The sequence below is a fragment of the Pristiophorus japonicus genome, chromosome 8, assembly GCF_044704955.1.
Source record: "Pristiophorus japonicus isolate sPriJap1 chromosome 8, sPriJap1.hap1, whole genome shotgun sequence".
Classification (NCBI taxonomy): Eukaryota; Metazoa; Chordata; class Chondrichthyes; family Pristiophoridae; genus Pristiophorus; species Pristiophorus japonicus.
Genome location: NC_091984.1, coordinates 220,048,929 through 220,075,758, shown reverse-complemented (window position 1 = coordinate 220,075,758; position 26,830 = coordinate 220,048,929). Strand labels below are relative to the sequence as shown.

Sequence of the window (26,830 nt, the reverse complement as noted above, 5' to 3'; positions counted from 1 at the left end):
TGCATGAGCAGGCTCGAAGGGCCGAAAGGCCTACTCCTGCACCTATTTTCTATGTTTCTATGGTGCAGAGGAGGACCACTTGACTAATCCCCAGTCTAAAGCATCTTTGTTATCAAGATAGGCTAAAAGAGTTGGGGCTCTGCACCTTAGGGAAGTGTGGACTTTGATTGAGGTTTATAAGATAATGAAAACAATAGATTGTGTTCCAGCTGACAGTTTATTATGAACCAGCTGAAAACATGCATACATGTATCTGCCGTACAGATTCATGCTCAAGCAATGTCTGGTATGACCTCCAATCCAAAGCAAAATTACAGTTCCCTTCTTTACCCTATCCCATGCAGAAGATTTCAGGGTGGTTACTTTCAGTTGCTGCATTCTCAATGTATAGTGCATAGTCAACCATAATTGTGTGATTAGGACCTGACAGCAATATTTTGTGTGTAATTAAAACCGCCAATGGGGTGGTAGCTCCCGAGGGAGCTCTCCCCGAACAAATTTCCCCCTGGCCATCTGCTGCCATCCTTCACCCTTCTCTCCCTCAATCGCGCCCCCCCTCCCCCAGCCGGCCCTAATAGTCAGAGCATTTCCCACCTCTAAAGTATATCCCTTACCCCTAAAACCCATGCTGCAAGGGCAGCTACCTGGGCCCACTACCCATCCCCCAATCAAGATTTACCTTCCAGATCGACCTCCCTGCTGCCAAGACCTTCCAACTGGTCCTTCGCCTTTCACTCCCCACTGGACGTGGCCAACTCAGCTGCTCCACCCAGTTCTCGATGGCCGTGAGCCTTCGACCAGCTCCGACCACAGGTTTGGACCCTACCTTCACTCTTCGCCCTCACGCATGGCCTCCACCCCCCGGTGACGTTTGGGTCTCCAACCACGCCCCCCCCCCCGTACCTCCTCCCTCGGCAACGCCCTGGCCTTCCTTCCTCCAGCGTCGTCCTGGCCTCCCGCTGGCCGCGCTCAACTCCGGAGCCTCTGTCGAGCACATGGTGTGCACAATGGCTGTGGCCACTCTGACCTCTCCTCCTTCCACGAAGTGAACCTCTGGCCATCAGAATGCCTGCCCTCAATCAGGAGCTGATACCTGTGAGAGGAAAGCATTACCTCAAATCTCTCACCCTCACCTTCGACACCTCGGATTTCTCACTATCTCACCGAAAGGCGCTGCTCAGCGTCGAGCTTCTCGCATCCCACCATCGGCAACTAGGCCCATACAGTAGTGCCTGGTCTCCAATCATCTTGGACCCCTTTGCCATTGGACCAAGACCATGCTCTGCTAAGCCCGTGTGGTAGCCGATGTGCAACGGCCACCCCACGTTAAAAGAACTCACGCATAGGCATCTTCCATCCCTTCAAAATGAAGTTCGGGACCTGGAACATCAGGACCCTCATGGACAACCCCAACAGCAACAGACCGGAACACTGCACCGCCATCGTTATCCAGGAACTCGGATGCTTCGACGTCGACATCGCCACCCTAAGCGAGACCCGGCAGGCAGTGGAAGGCCAGCTCAAAGAACAAGATGGAGGTTGCACCTTCTTCTGGAAAGGCAAACCAGAAGAAGAATGCCGCCTCCATGGAGTTGGTTTCGCTATCAAGAATGAGCTGGTCAACCGCCTCAGAGACTCCCCCTGCGGGATTAGTGAAGGTCTTATGACTCTCCGATTCACCCTATCCCGGAGCCAGTGCGCCACAGTTATCCATGTGTATGCCCCAACAATCCGCCCAACAGATGAGGCCAAAGAGGAATACTACTCCAGCCTCGAACAATCCCTGTACCGGATGACAAATTGATCCTCCTCGCGACTTCAACGCCAGAGTTGGTAAGGGCACACACAGACCTCTGAGGAGGCATGATCGGCAGAGAGGAGGTAGGGAAAACGAACTCCAGCGGTACCCTGCTGCTGACAAAATGCTAGAACATGACCTTGTCGTCACCACCACCTTGTTTCGAGTACTGCCACCTGCTCGACCACATCATCGTCCGAGCGAGGAACTGCAAGGACATGCAGATCACCCGCGCCATGACTGGATCTGACAAATGCTGGACTGACCACCGCCTAATCCGTTCCGTCATCAACATTAATATAGCCCCAAAGCATTGACGGCAACAGAAGCAATGCCGTAGAAAACTCAACGCCGGGGCACTCGAAGACCCAGCCAGCGCCTCACTGCCAACCTGATGACCCTGAGACGCAGAGTGCCCACAGCGCCTGGTCTGCCTACCATACCCAACGTCTGCGAAGAGACGCTCGGTCGCTCAACCAGGAAACACCAGGACTGGTTTGACGAGAATGACCAGGAGATCCAGGAGCTAATAAACTGCAAGCACAGGGCATTTCTGAACTTAAAGCAGCAACCCAACTCTGGAGCAACAAAGCAGACGGCTGAAGGCCGAGGTCCAACAAAAAACACACAACCTAAAGAATAGATGGTGGGAGAAAGCACAGGAGATTCAGCAGCTGGCCGACAGCCATGACGTGTGAGGATTCTTCACTGCAGTTAAGTCCATCTACGGCTCAAGCACCCAAGGCCCCACCCCACTGCTGGCCAAGAACGGGGATACACTCATTAAGGACACCGAGGCCGTCTAGGCCCGCTGGAAGGAGCATTTCGAAGATCTCCTTAATTGAGACTCTGCTTTTGACACGAGTGTCCGCGACTCCATCCCGCAGCATGCTGCACGCCACCACCTCAGCAAAACCCCAGCCCTGCACAAGGTAGAAAAGGCCATCCGTCAGCTCAAGAACAACAAGGCACAGGAGCGGATGGAATCCCCGCTGAGGCACTAAAGTATGGCAGAGAAGCACAATGCATGACCTCATTCTCTTATCTGGAAGGAGGAGAGCATGCCGGGGAGGTCTGAGATTCCATAATCGTGAATTTTTTTTTAAAAAAGGGGACAAGTCCAAATGCGGCAACTACAGAGGAATCTCCTGGCTGTCGGACACTGAAACATCGCTGAAATCCTCCTCAACCGACTTCTCCCTGTGGCTGAAGAGCTCCCAAGTCACAATGTGGATTCCGCCCACTAAGGTATACAAAGGACATGATCTTCACCGCGCAACAACTACAAGAGAAATGCAGGGAACAGCACCAACCCTTGTACGTGACCTTTGACCTCAAACTATGCAGCGTCCTCCTCCGTTTTGGCTGCCCCCAAAAGTTTGGCACCATCCTCCACCTGCTCCAAGATGAGCAACGGATCCACCACAAACCCAATCCACATCCAGACCGGGGTCAAACAGGGCTGCGTCATCGCACTAAAGCTCTTCTCGATCTTCCTCGCTGCAATGCTCCATCTCACGCTCAACAAGCTCCCCGCTGGAGTGGAACTAAACTATGGAACCAGCGGAACCTGTTCAACCTTCGGCGCCTCCAGGCTACATCCAAGGTCGTACCATCCTCTTGTCATTGAACTACAGTACGCGGACGACGCTTGCATCTGCGCACATTCAGAGGCCGAACTCCAAGCCATCGTCAACATCTTCACGAGGCGTACGAAAGCTTGGGCCTTGCACTGAACATCCGTAAGACAAAAGTCCTCCACCAACCTGACCCCGCCACACAGCTCTGCCCACCCGCCGCCTCCCCCCCCCCCCCCCCCCCCCCCGGTCATCAAAATCCATGGTGCAATCTTGGACAACGTGGACCATTTCCCATACCTCGGGAGCCTACTATCAGCAAGGGCAGACATGGACGACGCAGTCCAACACCGCCTCCAGTGCGCCAGCGCAGCCTTCGATCACCTGAGGAAGAGAGTGTTCGAAGACTAGGACCTCAAATCTGGCACCAAGCTTATGGTCTACAGGGCTGTAGTGATACCTGCCCTCCTATATGGCTCAGAGACGTGGACCATATACCCATCTCATCATGGGAATCGAGGAAGACTTACTTCTACTCATGAAGTGAGTTCTTTGGCGGCTGAGCAATCCAATACGAGAGCCAAAGACTCCGTCACAGGTGGGACAGATAGTTGTTGAGGGAAGGGATGGGCGGGACTGGTTTGCCGCACGTTCTTTCCGCTGCCTGCGCTTGATTTCTGCATGCTCTCGGCATTGAGACTCGAAGTGTTCAATGCCCTCCCGGATACACTTTCTCCATTTAGGGCGGTCTTTGGCCAGGGACTCCCAGGTGTCAGTGGTGATGTCGCACTTTATCATGGAGGCTTTGAGGGTGTCCTTGTAATGTTTCCACTGCCCACCTTTGGCTTGTTTGCCGTGAAGGAGCTCTGCACAGAGCACTTGCTTTGGGAGTCTCGTGTCTGGCATGTGAACTATGTGGCCGGGCCCAGCGAAGCTTATCGAGTGTGGTCAGTGCTTCAATGCAGGGGATGTTGTCCTGGATGAAGACACTGATGTTGGTGCACCTGTCCTCCCAGGGAATTTGTAGGATCTTGCGGAGGCATCTTTGGTGGTATATCTCCAGCGACTTGAGGTGTCTTCTGTCCATCGTCCATGCCTCTGAGCCATACAGGAGGGTGGGTATTACTAGACCATGAGCTTGGTGGTAGATTTAAGGGCGTGGTCTTCGAACACTCTTTTCCTCAGGCGGCCGAAGGCTGCACTAGCGCACTGGAGGTGGTGTTGAATCTCCGCATCAATGTCTGCTTTTGTTGATAAGAGGCTCCTGAGGTATGGGAAATGGTCCACATTGTCGAGGGCCGTGCCATGGATCTTGATGACTGGGGGGCAGTGCTGTGCAGTGAGGACAGGCTGATGGAGGACCTTTGTCTTACGAATGTTTAGCGTAAGGTCCATGCTTTCATACGCCTCAGTATATGGAGCTCGGCCTCAGAATATGCGCAGACGCAGGCATCGTCCGCGTACTGTAGCTCAACGTCAGAGGTTGGGGTGACCTGGCCTGGAGGCGGCGTAGATTAAACAGTTTCCCACTGGCTCTGTAGCTTAGTTCGATTCCAGTGGGGAGCTTGTTGACTGCAAGGTGGAGCATGGCAGCGAGGAAGATTGAGAAGAGGGTAAGGTGGAGCATGGCAGCGAGGAAGATTGAGAAGAGGGTTGGAGCGATGACGCAGCCCTGTTTGAGCCCCGGTCCGGACGTAGGTTGGATCTGTAATGGATCCATTGGTAAGGATCACGGCCTGCATGTTGTCGTGGAGCAGGCGAAGGGTGTTAACAAACTCTTGGGGGCATCCGAAACGAAGGAAGCCGCTCCATAGACCTCGTGGTTGACAGTGTAAGGTCGAATAAGGCCATATGTAAGGGCTGGCGCTGCTCCCTGGGTTTTTCCTGCAGCTGTCACGATGCAAAGATCATGTCGGTTGTGTGCGTAGGGGACGAAATCCGCACTGTGACTCCGGGAGGAGCTCCTCGGCCACAGGGAGAAGACAGTTGAGGAGAACTCTAGCGACAACTTTCCCAATGGCTGATAGCAGGGAGATTCCCCTGTAATTGCCGCAGTCGGACTTGTCCCCTTTTTTAAAGATGGTCATGATCATTGCACTCTGAGATCTCCCGGCATGCTCTCCTCCCTCCAAATGAGAGAGATGAGGTCATGTATCCGCGCCAACAGCGCCTCGCCACCATACTTTAGCGCCTCAGCAGGGATTCCATCTGCTCCTGTAGCCTTATTGTTCTTGAGCTGTTTTATGGCTTTTCCTACCTCGTGCAACGTTGGGGTTTCACTGAGGTGGTGGCCGGTCGCATGCTGCGGGATGAAGTCGAGAACACTCGAGTCAAAGGCAGAGTCTCGATTGAGGAGATCTTCAAAGCACTCCTTCCAATGGGCCCTGACCGCCTCGGTGTCCTTGATGAGTGTTTCCCCGGTCTTGGCCAGCAGTGGGGTGGGACCTTGGGAGTTTGGACCGTAGGTGGCATTGACTGCAATGAAGAATCCTCGCATATCGTGGCTGTCGGCCAGTTGTTGTATCTCCTGTGCTTTCTCCATCCACTACCTGTTCTTTAGGTCCTGGGTTTTTTGTTGGATCTCAGCCTTGAGCCTTCTGTAATGTTGCTTTGCGGCTCCCGAGTTGGGTTGTTGCTTGAGGCTCAGAAATGCTCAGTGCTTGCAATCTATTAGTTCTTGGACTTCTTGATCATTCTCATCAAACCAGAACTGGTGTTTTCTGGTTGAGTAACCATGTGTCGCTTCACAGGCTTATTGTTCTTGAGCTGTTTTATGGAGGCCTGGAGGGCAGATAAGCACTGTGGGCATTCAGCATCTCAAGGTCATCAAGGCACGCCAGTTTAGCTGTGAGGCGCTGGCTGTATAGGAATCTCTTAGCTGGGTCTTTAAGTGCGCCAGCATTGACTTTTTTGCAGCACTGCTTCTGCTGTCCCCTCTGCTTTGGGGCTATGTTAATGTCGATGATGGATTGGATTAGGCGGTGGTCCGTCCAGCAGTCATCAGCTCCTGTCATGGCGCGGGTGATGCGCACATCCATGCGATCCCTGGCTCGGATGATGACATAGTCGAGCAGGTGCCAGTGTTTGGAGCGAGGGTGTTGTCACAATGCCTTGTATTTGTCCCTCTGGTGGAACAGGATGTTGGTGATGAGAAATTCATGTTCTAGACATTTTGTCAGGAGTAGGGTACCACTGGAGTTGGCTTTCCCTACCCCCTTTCTGCCAATCATGCCTCCCCAGAGGGCTTGTGTCTTTGCCGACCCTGGCATTGAAGTCACCTTGGAGGATCAATTTGTCGCCCGCAGGGACGTGGGACAAGGATGTTTCGAGGTTGAAATAAAAACCCTCTTTGGTCTCGTCCGTTGCATCGAGTGTTGGGGCGTACGCACTGATTGTGGCGCATTGGTTCCGGGATAGAGTGAGTCGAAGAATCATGAGGCGTTCGTTAACCCCGCAGGGGGCGTCTTTGAGGCGGTCGACCAGCTCATTTTTGATGGCGAAGCCGACTCCATGAAGGCGGCGTTCTTCCTCTGGTTTTCCTTTCCAGAAAAAGATGTAACCTCCACCATGTTCCTTGAGCTGGCCTTCCCCTGCCCACAGATCTCGCTTAGAGCGGCGATGTTGATGTCAAAGCATCTTAAGTTCCCGGGCAACTATGGAGGTGCGGCGTTCCAGCCTGTCGCTGTTCAAGTTGTCCATGAGGGTCCTGACGTTTCAGGTCCCGAACTTCATGTTAACGAAGTAGAAGATGCCTGCGCATGACTTCTTTTAACATGGGGTGGCTGTTGCACACCGGCATCCACACGGGCTCGGCTGAGCAAGGTCTTGGTTCAGTGGCAATGGGGTCCAAGACGACTGGAGACCAGGCACTGTTGTATGAGCCTAATTGCCTACGGTGAGATGTTGGCCACAAGCTCGGCGCTGAGTAGCGCCCTTGATGGTAGGTGGCCCGAGGCTTGGTTGGGGCCAGGCATTAGGAAGGTCAGTTGTCTGCTGGAGCTCTGAGGGATGTTTTAAAGGTTTCTTCCAAAGTTTTAAAAAAGAAGAAAAAGTTTTCCAAAGTTATTTAAAAGTTTCTCCAGAGATTTAAAAAAATTTCTCCAAGTTGTTTAAAAGTTTTAAAGGTTTCTCAAGTTGATCAAAAGTCTAAAAGTTGATTAAAAGTTTAAAATATAAGTCAGTAGTAGGTTACTCCCTTGGCACAGCTCCATGGGCGCTGCCAGCCCTCTGCAGCTGCACAAAGCCCTGGCCAGACCACACCCGGAGCACCACGAGGAAGTAGAGGCCCAGTCATCCCTGGACGCCGCCTGGGAGAGGCCTGGATACTGCCAGGGGCCCGGAGAGCCGAGAGCAAGCTGGGTATGTTGAGCAGTAGTTTCCTGTGTTGTCCTGAGCCGGCCTCTGAGTCCCTTCGGCGGTTAAACGCCGGCCATGGAGTCCCTTCTGCCAACTCTAAGCCGGCCTCGGCAGCAACCCTGGAGTCCCAACCCGACCTGACAGTGGCTCCGCCACAGCTGAGGATCATATACAGTAGACATCTCAACGCACTGGAGAAATACCACCAATGCTGCCTCCGCAAGATCCTGCAAATCCACTAGGAGTATAGACGCACCAAAGTCCGTGTTTTCGATCAGGCCAACATCACCAGCATTGAAGCACTGACCACACTCGACCAGCTCCGTTAGGTGGGCTACATCGTCTGCATGCCGGACACGAGACTTCCAAAGCAAGTACTCTATTCGGAACTCCTTTACAGCAAGTGAGCCCCAGGTGGGCAGCGGAAACGTTTCAAGTTCACCATCAAAGCCTCCTTGATAAAGTGCAACATCCCCACTGACACCTGGGAATTCCTGGCCAAAGATTACCCTAAGAGGAGGAAGAGCATCTGGGAGGGCACTGAGCACCTCGGGTCTCGTCACCGAAAGCATGCAGAAAACAAGCACAGGCAACGGAAGGAGCTTGCGGCAAACCAGACTCCACAGCCACCCTTTCCTCCAACGACTCTGTCCCACCTGTGACAAAGACTGTAATTCCCGTATTGGACTGTAGTCATCTGAGAATTCACTTTGAGTGGAAGCAAGTCTTCCTCGATTTCAAGGAACTGCCGATGGTGACTTCCACCTCCATAACATTGCCTGTCTCCGCCCCCGCCTCAGCTCATCTGCTGCTGAAACCCTCATCCATGTTACCTCTAGACTTGACTACTCCCACGCACTCCTGGTTGGCTCCCACATTCTACCCTACGTAAAGTTCAGGTCATCCAAAACTTGGCAGCCCTTGTCCTAAGTCGACCAAGTCCCACTCATCCACCACCCCTGTCGACCTACATTGGCTCCCGGTTAAGAACATAACATAAAAAATAGGAGCAGGAGTTGGCCATACGGCCCCTCGAGCCTGCTCCACCATTCAATAAGATCATGGACTGATCAGATCATGGATGAGCTGATCTAAGCAATGCCTCGATTTCAAAATTCTCATCCTTGTTTACAAATCCCTCCATGGCCTCGCCCCTCCCTATCTCTGTAATCTCCTTCAGCCTCACAACACCCGCCCCCCCCCCCCCCCCCCCCCCCCGAGATGTCTGCACTGCTCAAATTCTGCTCTCTTGAGCGTCCCTGAGAATAACCGCTCAACCATTGGTGGCCATGTCTTCAGCTGCCTATGACCCAAGCTCTGGAACTTCCTCCCGAAACTTCTCCGCCTCTCTACCACTCTCCTCCTTTAAGACGCTCCTGACAACCTACCTCTTTGACCAAACTTTTGGTCATCTGCTGTAATTTCTTCTTATGTGGCTTGGTGTCAAATATATTTGTTTTGTCTTAAAACACTCCAGTGAAGCATCTTGGGACGTTTTACGATGTTAAAGGTGCTATATAAATACAAGTTGTTTTTGGTTATTTATGGATGAATCCATCTGTACAAATATGATGTCACAAATCACCTTCAGAAGTTTTCTTTCTTAGAGGACTCCATAAGCACACAACTTGTGGTTTTATGAAACCATTTTAATGACATAAATTGAAAATATCTCTTAACCCTTGCTGAATTTTTCATAGGTACTATGCAGGCTGGGCTGATAAATGTCATGGTAAGACCATTCCCATGGATGGAAATTACTTCTGCTATACACGTCATGAACCAGTTGGTGTGTGTGGGCAAATCATCCCGGTGAGTGAACAGTGAAGAAAAATTGTTGAGGGTGGGAAAAGAAGGAATGATTAATTTCCATTTTGACTGAAATTATTAGGTTCTTGATGTACATTGCACCCCAAATTTTATTTGTTTTTATACATAAACATTTTTTTTGTATAGGCACTAAATTATTACTAGAAGAGCTAATAACATACCATAGGCCACCTTATGGTTGTGTATCTTGAAATTTTTTAAACCACTAACCACTTATTTGTTTGAATGGAAACTTGATTTAATTGATTAAAAGCTACAATTTTTACTCACTCGGTTTTCAAAATGCTGAGTATAAGTTAGTTTCTTCATTCTCGGGACAATAAATCTTATATTCACAACTGTGTTTTGAAATTTTTGGGAAGGAGGACTATAATATGCACAAGGGAATCAATTGGGAAGGTGGACCTTGATGTCATCCTTTCACTTTAAAAAAAAAAGGCGCAAATTTGTTGCTGGTGTGCCACATGCGCAGCACCATGCTATATTGTCAATAATCACTCTGGAAAAACTAACAGCATGTCTTGTAATTTGGCAAATATAAGTATGGGGTTAATTACCACTGCTTGGGTGGAAACCTTGGGGATGGGGTGGTGGAGTAAAACAGCAGTCGCAGACTTGCTGTCTGTAAGCCAATTGTTTAAGCAAAGTGATTTGGAAAAAGTTCAAATTGATTTACACCCATCACACAACTGTAAATTCATAATTCTCCAAAGCTGCTTTTTACTTTAAATAAAATCTTTATGTTTTAAACTGGTTCGCGTATCTTTTTTTAATATTAAAGTGGTTACTGCCTTAAACACATCTCTACTCTACATTCAGATTTTAACCAAACATCCAATGAATTCACTTTGTCTGAAACTTGAGAAGCACATTAGCTAGTGCAGTAGTCTGAATAACCCCAAAGTTGCATGATTGTCAGTTTCTCTCCCTCATCATAGGTAGTCCCTCGGAATCGAGGAAGACTTGCTTCCACTCTTAACATGAGTTCTTTGGTGGCTGAACAGTACAATACAAGAGCCACAGACTCTGTCACAGGTGGGACAAATAGTCGTTGAGAGAAGGGGTGGATGGGACTAGTTTGCCGCACACTCTTTCCACTACCTGCACTTGATTTCTGCATGGTCTCGACGTTGAGACTCTAGGTACTCAGCGCCTATCGGATACACTTCCTCCACTTAGAGGGGTCTTGGGCCAGGGACTCCCAGGTGTCATTGGGGGTGTCGCATTTTATCAGGAAGGCTTTGAGGATTTCCTTGTAGCGTTTCCGCTGCCCACCTTTTGGCTCGTTAGCCGTGAAGGAGATCCGAGTGGAGCACTTGCTTTGGGAGTCTCGTGTCTGGCATGCGAACTATGTGGCCTGCCCAGCGGAGCTGATTGAGTGTGGTCAGTGCTTCAATGCTGGGGATGTTGGCCTGGACGAGGACACTGATGTCGGTGCGCCTGTCCTCCCAGGGAATTTGTAAAATCTTGCCAGTTTCTCTCCAATGAGGCAATGAATATGTACTGTAGTCAACATCAGTAGTTCAGTTACTGATGACTAACAAAATAGTGTATGAATCTGGAACATGGACAGTTAAGCTTCTAATTCTGAATGTATGTTTGGAAATTGAATAATAATGTAATGACTGTGTCTTTTAAAACTAATTTCCAATTTTATCTTTTTTTTAGTGGAATTTTCCACTGTTGATGCAAGCCTGGAAGCTTGGACCAGCATTAGCAACTGGAAACGTGGTGGTGATGAAGGTGGCAGAGCAGACCCCACTAACTGCGCTATATGTGGCACATTTAATCAAGGAGGTTGGACTAACTTTTAAGTTTTTAGTGTTAAAGTTAAACAAGGTGGTGATCAAACAACATTGGGCTAATAATTGCATTTGCATGTGCTCTATTGTTCATTGGGTTTGTGCCTTCACAAGTTTCTGATTTGACCTTGCTGACTGCAGGAGGTGATGAGAACATGCCTTGATTGTTGGTGAGGGATGGAAAATTACACGGCAACTCACTTTATAGCCACACTTCTTAGTGACCAGCTCCAGAGTAACAAGGGAAGATGCCTGGTTGCAGTCTGTAATATGGCGCTTTCTGTGAAGGCGCACTACACACTGCTGCGGGCGGGGGTAGTGGGAAGGAAGAGGAAGGAAACTGCACTAGAAACAAATGCTGGACTGGACAATCCCTAGATCTTCAACAGGCTACGTCCATTGAAGCAACCTGAAATGGCTCCTGCTGTTTCCTTGAATGTTGCTTTGACGTAACTACCACACAGTGCACTTGTGGGCACCATGATGATGGCAGTATGTTGTCACCTTTGTATAGATCTGTTTTCTACAAGTCCACTGATTGGGCTGATTGATATATAAAATACTCGGGGACTGACTTTTGTCAGCCATTCCGTCTGATTTCTGCTGTGACTCCTGCGAGAATCAGATGGAATAGTTTGAAAAACATTGAGACCCAGAGGCACCAGACCCTGTCCTGACTTGGGATTTCCTGCTCGATCTTGTAATGGGTCAAGCCTCTGCCTGCTCCTTACAATGCCAATGATGTGGCGGAGGCACAAACTGCCTATGCTGGGTGTTCCTGCCCATAAAGGACCCTGCATAAGACTGAAGGCAGGTACACTGAATCAGATGAGGTGTGCCAGCCTCAGAGGTTTTTGTTTCATTCTTTGGATGTGGGTGTCGCTGGCAAGATCCAATATTTATTGCTCGTCCCGAGTTGCCCTTGAAGGTGGTGAGCTGCTGCCTTGAACCGCTGCAGTCTGTCTGGTGATGGTGCTCCCACAATGCTGCTGGGTAGAGAATTCCAGAATTTTGACCCAGTGACGATGAAGGAATGGCGAAATATGTTCAGGTCAGGATGGTATGTGACTTGGAGATGATGGTTCTCCTACTTCCTTTGTCCTTCTGCGTGGTGGAGGGTTTGGGAAGTGCTGCCGAAGAAGCGGTGGCAAGTTGCTGCAGTGCATCCTGTGGATAGTACACACTACAGCTTTGGAATGCCAATGGTGAAGTGGGTGGATGTTTAGGCTAGTGGGTGAAGTGCTGATCAAGTAGACTGCTTTGTCCTGGATGGTGGTGAGTTTCTTCTGTTGTTGCAGCTGCATCCATCCAGGATAATGGAGTGTTTTCAATCATACTCCTGACTTGTGCTTTGTAGATAGTGAAAAGGCTCAGGGGAGTTAGGCCAGCCACTCATTGCAGAATACCCAGCCTCTGACTTGCTCTCATTTCTAGTCAATGGTAACTTCCAGAATGTTGATGGTGGAGGACTTGACAATGATAATCCCGTTGTATGTCAAGGGGAGGTGGTTAGGTAGATTCTGTCTTGTTCGAGATGATCATTGCTGGTTACTTGCGTGGTGCAAATGTTACCTAGGAACCATGTTTTCCGTCCCTCAAACCTGTTCTGCCATTCAATTAGATCATGGCTGATCTGTACCTCCACTCCATTTACCCCCATTTGATCCATATCTTGATACCTTTACCTAATAAAAATCTGTCCATCTCAGTCTTGAAAATGTAGATTGACCCAGCATCCACAGCCTTTTGGGAAGTGAATTCCACATTTACGCTACCCTTTGTGTGGGGGGAAAATTGCTTCCTGATTTCACTCCTGAATGGCCTAACTCTCATTTTAAGATTGTGGCCTTTTGTCTGGATTCCCCCACCAGAGGAATGGCTTCTCTGTATCTATTCTATATAATCCTTTTATTATTTTAAACACCTCAATTAGTTCACCCCTCAATCTTCTAATCTCAAGGGAATACAACCCAAGTGTATGTAACCTTTCCTTATAATTTAACCCTTTAAACCTTGTATCAAGATTCTTGTCATTTATCAGCATAAGTCATGATGTTGTCCAGGTCATGGTGAATACAGGTGTGGACTGCTTCATTATCTGAGTAATTGCAAATGGCACTGAATACTGTGCAATCATCAGCGATCAACACATCTGACCTGTGATGGAGGGGAGGTCATTGATGAAACAGCTGAAGATGGTTGGGCCTAGGACGCTGCCATGAGAAACTCCTCAGGCTGAGATGATTGGCGTACCAACAACTGCAACCATCTTCTTTTATACCAGATTAAGCTCGATTCCCATTGACTTCAACTTTGGGGGCTCCTTGGTGTCATACATAGTGCAATGTTGCCTAAAATGTCAAGGGCTGTCACTCTTTCCTCCCCACTGGAATTCAGTTCTTGTGTCCATGTTTGGACCAAGACTGTAATGAAGTCTGGAGTGGTTCTGATGGAACCCAAACTGAGCATCAGTAAGTGCCACTTGATAGTACTTGTTGATGACTCCTCCCATCACTTTGCTAATGGAAATCACCCGCCTGGAAGAGGGATCCAGGCCTGGAACCCCAAAGCTGGCAATTTCTTTCCCCAAAGCTTTCAGTATCAGCCACAGGGATTGTGAATGGGATCTTAGGAAGGGGAAGGGAGGGGCCTGAGAACCCCTCCACCTCGAATAGCTGGTGGGTAGTTCCTATCAGCATGGGGCATGCAGATGTCCAAGTTGCATTCATAGTGGCACTGGGGCCTGCTGGCCCTAAGTAAATGAGATGCCTCAATCCTTACAAAATCCACCAGGGTCAGCACTGGATGGCACTGGTGAACATAATCGTGGCATAACTACTAGGATTGCATCCCAGTGATTTTCAGCTCCCTGGACTTTATGGTTTGTTATACATAAGAACATAAGAATTAGGAACAGGAGTAGGCCATCTAGCCCCTCGAGCCTGCTCCGCCACTCAACAAGGTCATGGCTGATCTGGCCGTGGACTCTGCTCCACTTACCCGCCCGCTCCCCATAACCCTTAATTCCCTTATTGGTTAAAAATCTATCTGTGATTTGAATACAGTCAATGAGCTAGCCTCAGCTGCTTCCCTGGGCAGAGAATTCCACAGATTCACAACCCTCTGGGAGAAGAAATTCCTTCTCAAATCGGTTTTAAATTGGCTCCCCCGTATTTTGAGGCTGTTCCCCCTAGTTCTAGTCTCCCAGACCAATGGAAACAACCTCTCTGCCTCTATCTTGTCTATCCCTTTCATTATTTTAAATGTTTCTATAAGATCACCCCTCATCTTTCTGAACTCCAACGAGTAAAGCCCCAGTCTACTCAATCTATCATCATAAGGTAACCCCCTCATCTCCGGAATCAGCCTAGTGAATCGTCTCTGTACCCCCTCCAAAGCTAGTATATCCTTCCTTAAGTAAGGTGACCAAAACTGCACGCAGTACTCCAGGTGCGGCCTCACCAATACCCTGAACAGTTGCAGCAGGACCTCCCTGCTTTTTAACTCCATCCCTCTCGCATTGAAGGCCAACATTCCATTCGCCTTCCTGATTACCTGCTGCACCTACAAACTAACTTTTTGGGATTCATGCACAAGGACCCCCAGGTTCCTCTGCACCGCAGCATGTTGTAATTTCTCCCCAGTCAAATCATATTCCCTTTTACTGTTTTTTTTTTTCCCAAGGTGGATGACCTCACATTTTCCGACATTGTATTCCATCTGCCAAACCGTAGCCCATTCATTTAACCTATCTAAATCTCTTTGCAGCCTCTGTGTCCTCTACACAACCCGCTTTCCCACTAATCTTTGTGTCATCTGCAAATTTTGTTACACTACACTCTGTCCCCTCTTCCAGGTCATCTATGTATATTGTAAACAGTTGTGGTCCCAGCACCGATCCCTGTGGCACACCACTAACCACTGATTTCCAACCCGAAAAGGACCCATTTATCCTGAATCTCTGCTTTCTGTTAGCCAGCCAATTCTCTATCCATGCTAATACATTTCCTCTGACTCCGCGTACCTTTATCTTCTGCAGTAACCTTTTGTGTGGCACCTTATCAAATGCCTTTTGGAAATCTAAATACACCACATCCATCGGTACACCTCTATCCACCATGCTCGTTATATCCTCAAAGAATTCCAGTAAATTAGTTAAACATGATTTCCCCTTCATGAATCCATGTTGCGTCTGCCTGATTGCACTATTCCTATCTAGATCTCCCGCTATTTCTTCCTTAATGATAGCTTCAAGCATTTTCCCCACTTCAGATGTTGAACTAACCGGCCTATAGTTACCTGCCTTTTGTCTGCCCCCCTTTTTTAAACAGAGGCGTTACATTAGCTGCTTTCCAATCCGCTGGTACCTCTGTTGATACTGGATTTTTTTCCCTTCAATCTGTTTCAGCGAATTCACTGACACACGAACACTTTTAGTCTTAGCAACATAAGACCTTTATTCTGTAGATTCTCCGGCCGGGACCTGTTAAGATAAAGGGAACACTCTCGATTCGAGCCTGTCCACCTTTCTCCTGACAAGTCCCGTAACAGTACAAAAGCTCAACACTTATACATTGTTACAGCAGAACACATTTGAGTGACACTCAGTTTATACAATCATTGGTCGATTTCCCCCATAGCATACCCAATTGCAGGCTAACAACTCTTTGACATAGGGTGGGCTTCAGGGATGTGTTTATTGTTTCGATTTTCATAGCATTTCCCTATTTCATGGCTGAATATAGCAGCCCCTCGTCTGACTCATGTCTGACTTTTGCTTTTTCGCGTAACTCGTGTTTGACCACAACTCTGAGTAACCCCTTTTTGTACTGACATTGTAGTTATCACAGCTTGACATCTTTGGTCAGTCATTTACCCATGATTCTTTCTAAAAGCCATTCTACACAAACTATTCTTCATAAACTATTCTCCAATTGCCTCTCCTCCTTCGATACATGTTCGCTGCCTTGCTATATACATTCTCACCTCCCCAGAGTCCAGAGAATTTTGATAGATTATAACGAATGCATCTGCTATAACTTCCGCCATCTCTTTTAATACCCTGGGATGCATTTCATCAGGACCAGGGGACTTGTCTACCTTGAGATCCATTAGCCTGTCCAGCACTAACCCCCTAGTGATAGTGATTCTCTCAAGGTCCTCCCTTCCCACATTCCCGTGACCACCAATTTTTGGCATGGTTTTTGTGTCTTCTACTTTGAAGACCGAAGCAAAATAATTGTTTAAGGTCTCAGCCATTTCCACATTTCCCATTATTAAATCCTCCTTCTCATCTTCTAAGGGACCAACATTTACTTTAGTCACTCTCTTCCGTTTTATATATCGGTAAAAGCTTTTACTATCTGTTTTTATGTTTAGCGCAAGTTTACTTTCGTAATCTATCTTTCCTTTCTTTATTGCTTTCTTAATCATTCTTTGTTGTCATTTAAAATTTTCCCAATCTTCTATTTTCCCACTAATCTTGGCCACCTTATACGCATTGGTTTTTAATTTGATACTCTCCTTTATTTCCTTGGTTATCCACGGCTGGTTATCCCTTCTCTTACCGCCCTTTTTCACTGGAATATATTTTTGTTGAGCACTATGAAAGAGCTCCTTAAAAGTCCTCCACTGTTCCTCAATTGTGCCACCGTTTAGTCTGTGTTCCCAGTCTGCTTTAGCCAACTCTGCCCTCATCCTACTGTAGTCCCCTTTGTTTAAGCATAGTATGCTCGTTTGAGACAATACTTCCTCGCCCTCAACTGTATTACAAATTCAACCATATTGTGATCACTCATTCCGAGAGGATCTTTTACTCAGAGATCGTTTACTATTCCTGTCTCATTACACAGGACCAGATCTAAGATAGCTTGCTCCCTTGTAGGTTCTGTAACATACTGTTCTAAGAAACAATCCCATATGCATTCTATGAATTCCTTCTCGAGGCTACCCCGTGCAATTTGATTTGACCAATCGATATGTAGGTTAAAATCCCCCATGATTACTGCCGTTCCTTTTTCACGTGCCTCCATTATTCCCTTGAGTATTGTCCGCCCCACCATGAAGTTATTATTTGGGGGCCTATAAACTACGCCCACCAGTGACTTTTTCCCCTTATTATCTCTAATCTCCACCCACAATGATTCAACATTTTGTTCATTGGAGCCAATATTGTCCCTCACAACTGCCCTGATATCACTCTTTATTAACAGAGCTACCCCACCTCCTGTCCCTTTTTGTCTATCTTTCCGAATTGTCAGATAACCCTATATGCTTAATTCCCAGTCTTGGCCACCCTGCAACCACGTTTCAGTAATGGCCACCAAATCATACCCATTTGTAATGATTTGTGCCGTCAACTCATTTACTTTATTTCGAATGCTGCGTGCGTTTAGGTAAAGTGTTTTAATACTAGTTTTTAAACTATGATTGTTAGTTTTGACCCCTCCTGCAGCCCCTTTATATTCATACATATTGTCCCTTCCTATCACCTTGTGGTTTACAACAAATGCAACAAATTGGAAAAGTAATGAGCGATGACTGGCAGAAACCTGCTGTTGTAGTAGATTTGGGTGGAAAGGATTTCTAAAATGTTTTTTTTCTGTTGATGTTGGTGTCACGTTCCGCTTTTCATTGACAGGCTGGATTCCCACCCGGGGTTGTGAATATTATTCCTGGTTTTGGACCAACTGCAGGAGCAGCCATTGCCTCGCATATGGATGTTGATAAAGTTGCATTCACAGGATCCACTGAGGTTAGTTTGGAAACGACAACCCCTTAAGTTCACCCCTGGAATTTTGGTACAGTTTAGATCAGTGAATAACTTGTTCATGAATAAGTTGCAACACAAAATACAAATACTTGCTGGTAGTGTAATCCACAATTGAACTGGACAGGTTAGTGCAATAAGTTTACAGGCTTTTAAGTAACTCACATTTTTTTAGTTGGGGTGGTTGATTACATTCCACCATGCAATAAATAACAGCCCTGCCACAAAACAGTTTATTTCTTCAGTTACTGACCAGCCTGTGCATTTCTGTGTTATTGCCAAGAATTACTTCAAGCTATGCACATTGTGTGCAGACAGTTCTGCTTTTGATACTATTGATGCATGGTGAAGCTCTTGTGTGGCTCAATATCCAAGAAGTTTGAGTTTTATAACTTGGACTTGGTGTGTGTAGATGTCACTTGAGCTAGCAGGTCATGACCACCACCAAAAAAAAATCACTTGAGTAACAGATCAGAGACTTTATAGAAATGAATTCTGACTTTGGGGATGATCTAACTCATGATTTTGGAAATTTTTCTTTTGGGTTCATGAACTCCTGAGCAGTTCCTAGTAATTATTTACCCCTCTCTCACTGCTTCCTGCTGGCAGTTCAGTTTTTTTTTAGATTGTTTTTCAAAAGCCTGCTTCTGTCTTACGATCTCTTGCAGGTTGGCCACTTGATCCAGCAGGCTGCAGGAAAAAGTAATTTGAAGAAGGTGACACTGGAGCTGGGCGGGAAGAGCCCAAACGTTATCCTTTCTGATGCTGATGGTAAGGAATGCTACTGTACCTGCCACATGGAACAGCTAACTTGTTATAGAGCTCACTGGTTATGTTTGTTTCTATGAGTGGGAGGAGGAGAAAAAAAAATGTTCTGTTAAATAAAACCCATTCTTTCTGACTGTTGGGATTGCTGCTGAACATACATGCAATATATATATATGTGTGTGTGTGTATATTTTAATTTTATGTATGTTGTTTTAAAGTGAGAAATGAAGATGAATGAAAATTCTATTCCACACCATCATTTTTGCATCTCCAAGAAGTTATGAAAAGCTGACCCAGTCTGACTGCTTGGCTTGAATTTGCATATCCAATTTAAGTGGTCAAAATCCATCGCTTGGGAAAAGTTTCAATCTAAAAAGAGATTTTTTTTTTCCCCATCTGTGTTAAACTGACATGTTGCCTTTGTTGCCTTTGTTATGTGTCTTGTAGCGATGGGAAGGAGAATTGGAAATTAATTGAACTACTCTGGTCTTGCAAGTATCTTGTAGACTTCAGAGTCTTACAGCTTTGTCACTTGCCTTGCCCTTCTCTTCGCTTCCCTCTTTCAATTCTAGAATAGTAACTAGGACCTGCACGGACACAATGGGCTGAATGGCCTCCTGTGTGTCGTAATTTTTCTATGACCTGAAGGAACAAGTATTCTGCAGATTGGGCTGGAGGAGGGAAGTCGGGCGAGAATTTTAAACCAAACTTCTCTTCGCAATCTCTAGATAAACTGAAATTTTGTTTTACAGTAATTTCTGCCCACCCAATCAAAATTTACTCTCAGAAAATGTTCTAACTAATACTGATTACTCTGTTCACTTTCCAGTGGGCCATGCCGTTGAGGAGTCCCATACGGCTCTGTTCTTTAACCAAGGACAGTGCTGCTGTGCTGGATCGCGCACATATGTTCAAGAATCTATCTACGATCAATTTGTAGAGCAGAGTGTGGAACGAGCAAAAGTTCGTACTGTGGGAGATCCATTTGACTCTAAGAATGAGCAGGGGCCACAGGTAGATGTATAGGGAATTTCTTCTATTTTCCATTACTGTGTAATGAATGCTACCTCATGGTCTTTCGTGCTATGCAAAGATCTTGTATGCTATTGACTCTTTACCATTACACGGATAGTTTTTGTTTCTTTCTACTGTTAGCTCTACTACAAGTCAATACATTACTTAAAGTCATTGGCTTCTCTGAGGTATTGATCACAGCTAGTAACTGCCTTGCAGGCCTAGTTCATATTGGTGTCCACAGTAGAATCACGAACATAGAAACATAGAAAATAGGTGCAGGAGTAGGCCATTTGGTTCTTCGAGCCTGCACCACCATTCAGTATGATCATGGCTGATCATGCAACTTCAGTACCCCATTCCTGCTTTCTCTCCATACCCCTTGATCCCTTTAGCCGTAAGGGCCACATCTAACTCCCTTTTTAAATATATCTAACTAACTGGCCTCAACAACTTTCTGTGGTAGAGAATTCCACAGGTTCACAATTCTCTTGAGTGAAGAAGTTTCTCCTCATCTCGGTCCTAAATGGCTTACCCCTTATCCTTAGTCTGAGACCCCTGGCTCCGGACTTCCCCAACATCGGGATCATTCTTCCTGCATCGAACCTGTCCAATCCCGTCAGAATTTTATATGTTTTTATGAGATCCCCTCTCATTCTTCTAAATTCCAGTGAATATAAGCCTAGTCGATCCAGTCTTTCGTCATATATCAGTCCTGCCATCCCAGGAATCAGTTATGTAACCTCAACCATGTAATTGTGGGGAGATGCTATGGGGAAGGCTCATTGCCCCTAGCTGTGTTTCAGTGATTAAGTCGTAGCTGAAGAATGTATCTATGGCAAGGGAAACCAATGGAGTGATTCATGTCTTCTCAAAAGAAAAATCATTGCTATGGGTGTCTGTGTTTCTGCAAGTGCTTGCATTCTGATTTGGCTGATGGTCTTCCATTTTTCAAATCGGCAAGTATTCTTAACCAGGTAAAAATAAAATTGCTTAAAAGATTCACTGGTAGCTGGGATGCCTTCAATGCTGTAATTGTCTACCAAGACTTGCCATCTAGACTTGCAAATGAAGAGTGGCCACGTGTTGGAAAGTAGCTGGTGCCAATGGAACTGAACTTCAGCAAGAGTTGGCTACCTCCAAGGAGAGAGGCAAGAAAATTTGGGGCAGGGAGTGACAAGATCCTTTGAGTGTATATATATTTTTAATTATTATCTTCACTGGTGTATAAGTTGCAGAAGGATAATTGTTTGATATTCTTACTAATATTTGGTTATTGGCTACTTGTCCTAGCCATTGAAACCTTTCTGTAGATATAATGACTGGTGGTGAGGTGACCGATATATGAATGATTGTTACAGGTGGATGAGGAACAATTCAATAAAATTCTGGGATACATTAGTTGTGGTAAAAAGGAAGGAGCCAAGCTGCTCTGCGGAGGAGGAGTGGCAGCGGATCGTGGGTACTTCATCCAGCCAACGGTGTTTGGAGATGTGAAGGATGATATGATTATTGCTCGAGAGGAGGTAAGTCCATGCACCCAGCTTTTAAGATTTTGACTGGATATCTATCTGTTTCAGTAACTACTGCTCAGGAACTGTTAATTGGTAAATGTTAGGTTGTGTCAGTGTGGCTCAGTTGGTAGCATTCTTTGTATTTTGGCAGAATGTTGTGGCTTCAAGCAGTGGACATAAGAAAATTCAAATTGAAAAAAGGTCATTCAGCCCATCAAACACATGACCCACGTACAGTTATATTACCCTTCCAACTCACTTGATAATCACCTACTTCAGAAAACACCAAGTTCCTTCTCCAATCTCCCTTGTGTGTTTGGGGTGGTGGTGGGGGGTCGGGGGCGGGGTGGAGGAGGGGAGGGGAGAGGAGAGAATCAAACCGTGTTATTCATATCTCTCTAATCAAAATTCCTCTTTCTCAGTCGACAAGCACATAACCTAGACTGACACCTCAATGTTGTACTGAGGGAATGCTGCATTGTCAGAGGTCCCATCTTTTGGATGAGACATTAAAACTGAGGCCCGTTCAGCCTGTTTCAGTGGGTGTTAAAGATCCCATGGTACTATTTGAAGAGCAGGGAGTTCTCCTGGTATCCGACCCAACATTTATACTCTACTAATATTGCCAAAAATATTCATCTGGAATGCTAATTTTGGCTCATTGGTGGCATTCTTGCCTATAAGTCAGATGATTGTGGGTTCACTACCCACTCCAAATGATTTGAGCATATAATCCAGGCTGACTCTCGGTACAGTTCCGGGAGAGTGCTGCACTGTCTGTGTTCCTGTCTTTCAGATGGTATGCTGAACTGAGGTTCTTCTGCCCTTTCAGGTGGACTTGAGAGATCCATCGCACTAATTGAAAAACAGCAAGGGAGTTCTGGCCAATATTAATCACTAAAACGGATTATCTGGTCATTTATCGCATTGCTGTTTGTGGAACCTTGGTGTCAGTACAAAGCTACAGCAACTGCACACACAAAGTACATAATTGGACATTAAGCACTTTGAGATATCCTGAAGTAGTGAGATGTGTTAAATAAATGTAAGTTCTTTCACTGCTGTTTTTGAGATCTTGCAAAGTGAAAATAGCTACAATGTTTCCTTGTACGATAGCACTTCAGAATAATAATTATATGTGAATCACTTTGAGAAATTTGAGATACACTATATAAATATAGGTGTTTCTAAACTGAGAAACTTACTCAATTTTTGACTTAAATATTTCACTTGTTTTTTAATTCTTAGAATTTTACAAGATGTTTTGGGGAAGATGATGTGCTCAGCTGTGATCTTTTTTCCCTTTCGGATAATTGAGTACCCTGTCTAAACTCCATCAAAGTGCACTCATAAATAGTGGCTTTTTGTGGGTGATACACACCAAAGAGAGACCAGTATCCATGGAACTGTGAGGCTCCCTAAGCAAATGTTCTATGCGGAGCTCCTTCACGGCAGCCAAAGGTGGGCAGCGGAAACGTTCCAAGGACACCCTTAAAGCCTCTCTGGTAAAGTGTGACATCATCACTGACACCTGGGAGTCCCTGGCCAAAGACCGCCCTAGATGGAGAAAGTGCATCCGGGAGGGCGTTGAGCTCTTCGAATCTCAACGCCGAGAGCGTGAAGAGGTCAAGCGGAAGGAACGTGTGGCAAACCAGTTCCACCCAACGAATGTCTGTCCCACTTGTGACAGAGTCTGGGGCTCTCATATTGGACTGTTCAGCCACCAAAGAACTCATTTCAGTAGTAGAAACAAGTCTTCCTCGATTCCGAGGGACTGCCTATGATGATGATGAGGAGGAGGACACACAACATCTGCAATGGGATATAGACAGGCTAAGTGAGTGGGCAAAAATTTGGCAGATGGAGTATAATGTGGGAAAATGTGAGGTTATCCACTTTGGCAGAAAAAAAAAGAAAAGCATATTATTATTTAAATGGAGAAAAATTGCAAAGTGCCACAGTACAGAGGTCCTTGTGTATTAAACACAAATAGTTAGTATGCAGGTACAGCAAGTGATCAGGAAGGCAAATGGAATGTTGGCCTTTATTGCAAGGGGGATAAAGTATAAAAGCAGAGAAGTCCTGCTACAACTGTACAGGGTATTGGTAAGGCCACACCTAGAGTACTGCTAGTTTTGGTCTCCATATTTAAGGAAGGATATACTTGCATTGGAGGCTGTTCAGAGAAGGTTCACTAGGTTGATTCCGGAGATGAGGGGGTTGACTTATGAAGATAGGTTGAGTAGGTTGGGCCTGTACTCATTGGAGTTCAGAAGAATGAGAGATGATCTTATCGAAACGTATAAGATAATGAGGGGGCTCGACAAGGTGGATGTAGAGAGGATATTTCCACTCATAGGGGAAACTAAAACGAGGGGACATAGTCTCAGAATAAGGGCCCGCCCATTTAAACCTCCGACGAGGAGGAATTTCCTCTCTGAGGGTTGTAAATCTGCGGAATTCTCTGCCCCAGAGAGCTATGGAGGCTGGGTCAATGAATATATTTAAGGCGGAGATGGACAGATTTTTGAGCGATAGGGTAATAAAGGATTATGGGGAGCGGGCAGGGAAGTGGAGCTGAGTCCATGATCAGATCAGCCATGATCTTATTAAATGGCGGAGCAGGCTCGAGGAGCCAAATGGCCTTCTCCTGCTCCTATTTCTTATGTACCCTGCCAAGACATTACTATATTTAGTAAATTAAGGGAGGGAAAAAACACCTTTTTCTTTCTCTATAAATCAATGGTAATTATCTCAAAATTGTTGACCCTTTCTTATTGGTGTCAGTTACTAAGAGTGTGAAATTTTTTATTATTTGTTCATGGGATGTGGGCGTCACTGCTATGGCCAGCATTTATTGGCCATTCCTAATTGCCCTTGAGAAGGTCACGGCTCACCACAACCTTCTCCAGGGCAATTAGGGATGGGCAATAAATGCTGGCCTTACCAGTGACGCCCACATCCCATAATCTAATTTTTAAAAATTGATGGCACTGGTAGCAACTCCTGATACAAAGCTCACTTTAAAAACTAATGAGAGACAGATACTATGATCAGAGACCGTAGGGTGCAATGTCATGGGTGTAATCTAATTTTAGGGCTCGGGTGACGGTTTAGGCTTCACTCTGGTGGTTTGGCTTTATCTGAACTTGTCGCATTAGATTACAGCCTGTACCTCACTCCTAGGTATTTATTCCAGCTTTTATTAACATATAATTTCATGGAAGTGTCTCCGGTCTACTAGGTGTCGATTATTGAGAGTTACTTCCTCTCGGTTCCAAAGCTTGCTAGAAATCGAGGAGACTGTGTTGGAATTGCTATTCGATGTAGAAGAATTAATATGCATTCTCATTTCTGTTTTCTTGTAGATCTTTGGACCAGTGATGCAGATTCTGAAGTTTAAGACAATGGAGGAGGTGATTGAGCGAGCAAATGATACCATATATGGACTTGCAGCAGCAGTGTTCACCAATGACATCAACAAGGCCAACTACGTGTCTCAGGGGCTGCGTGCAGGAACTGTCTGGTAAACTTCCCTATATAGTCACAGGACATCTGACTTGTAATCAAGTCACAATTGTGTTTTTTTTTTCTGTTTTCTCCCCTACCTTCCTGAACACAGGGCAACTGTTCCTCAAACAAGGCCATTCCTCATTCATGACCATGAATGTCTGAAGGCTATTTAACAATGAGGTGCATGACGTCGGAGTCCTGCCTGATGCCCATGTCTACTTTCCAACACTAGTCAAAACTTAAACAAAGCCCGTATGAGGCAGAAGTGCTAGCCTAAATCTTCTGCATATGGGTCCAGTCACAGTTCGATGTGTTATACATTTGGAAAAAAAATGGATGTTCAGGATACTCCAGGGTTGCGGAATGGACTGAAATGGTGCAACTCCAAAATGTAACTAAAATAATTGTTCCACCTTTGAATAAGTACTTTAGGAACTACACTCCCCATTGCTTGTAGGTGGTGCATTCGTGCGAATGCAACTTACCGTTAATACGCGATAGCCAGTATGTTAGATCTCTTAATTTCCAATGAAATCCGAACTCCGATTGTAGTTTTAATGTAATTTTATTCTGGCAGCAGCAACAAGCTTCTGGCTTTAAGCCAGGCCTTTGTCCTTCTGAGACCACATGACCAAAATGGCTGTACAATTGGTTCAATATGGTTCAATTTACAGAAAAGAACTCGCCTTCTTTGACCTTATTGGCTCAATTGATTGTCTGTTAACCTTTTTAATTGGCTCGCTACCCAAGGTCCTAAAATGTCAAGTTGATTGATGACTTAATGCAATGTGGTCTGTGTTTTCTCAAAAACTGCAGCCAGGCTGCAGAGCTTGAATTCTCTATCAATTCCCCCTTTGATTCTTTCACAAACTGAATCATAAAACATCAGGTATCACTGGTTAAACATTCTACAAAATAATTTCATACATGTTAATAGAGTTTCCTTCTAAAATTTGTTGATGTGTTTCGCCACATGTCCGGACTAGTAGCTTCCACACAAATTTACACCAACCCGAATTCCATCGTGGCCACAATGGAAGTCTGGTTTTAGTAGGTTAATTAACCTTATTCCAATTTAATCCAAATCAATATCTTAATTCAAGCAGTAAACAACCTTCCCTTAAGCATAACATACCCCTGTGCCACGTACAGACGGTCTGCTGGAACCTGCAAGGTGTGTCTCATGCGGGACAGCAGCTACAGCCGCCTGGTTGCAACAACATTTAATCAACATAAACAAACGATATAAAAGTAAAACAATTACAATGAAAAGAATTAAACCTTCCACCAATGAAGTTCCTATTGAACCTAGCCATTCAATGGCTCTGGTCCACAAAGTAAATGATGGGGGTTGCTTAAGTTTTTCTACCTCCTTTTGGATATGCCCCGCTAAGTGGGTAATTTCTTCGGAGCTATCTGGGATATACGTGCAACACTCAGTTCCGAGTAGGGCGCAAATACCTCCCTTTTCAGCCAGGATGTAGTCAAGGGCCAGTCTATTCTGTAGGGCTACTGTGTGGATTGCTACCATTTCTGCATTGATTTTAACTAGGGCCTCTGAGGTATCATTGGCTACCCGTTCCACAACGGATGCCATGTTAATGGATTCCCTTGCCAGTTTGGCGGTCCCATACCCAGGGATCAGGATGGCAAAGAACCTCTCTGTTTCTGTGATAGCGCTCTTAGGACGGTGTAAATGTTCCGACAGTGACTTTATATGATGCATATAAGGCACAATGTAGGCTAAATAGCAGGATCCCGTCCAATTCTGGGGCAGCCAAGGGTAGGCCTTGTGGCCACACACCCAATAAGTGCCATTATAGGCAATGAAGGTTAGCTGTTTCTTTGTCAGCAACACTCCGGGGCCTGTCCAGGCTTTTCCATCTGTT

General features: G+C 46.0%; 1 protein-coding gene across 1 annotated transcript in view; it reads left to right on the top strand.

Annotated features, from left to right (window-relative positions):
- The window catches only part of LOC139269015 (aldehyde dehydrogenase, mitochondrial-like), a 57,573-nt gene that overhangs the window by 21,325 nt on the left and 9,418 nt on the right, over nucleotides 1-26,830 (top strand). The window contains exons 5-11 of the mRNA XM_070887945.1: nucleotides 9,432-9,543; nucleotides 11,230-11,358; nucleotides 18,004-18,117; nucleotides 18,801-18,903; nucleotides 19,730-19,914; nucleotides 21,276-21,440; nucleotides 24,797-24,954. Of these exons, the coding sequence (XP_070744046.1) occupies nucleotides 9,432-9,543; nucleotides 11,230-11,358; nucleotides 18,004-18,117; nucleotides 18,801-18,903; nucleotides 19,730-19,914; nucleotides 21,276-21,440; nucleotides 24,797-24,954 (966 nt within the window). The remainder of the gene's footprint in view (nucleotides 1-9,431; nucleotides 9,544-11,229; nucleotides 11,359-18,003; nucleotides 18,118-18,800; nucleotides 18,904-19,729; nucleotides 19,915-21,275; nucleotides 21,441-24,796; nucleotides 24,955-26,830) is intronic.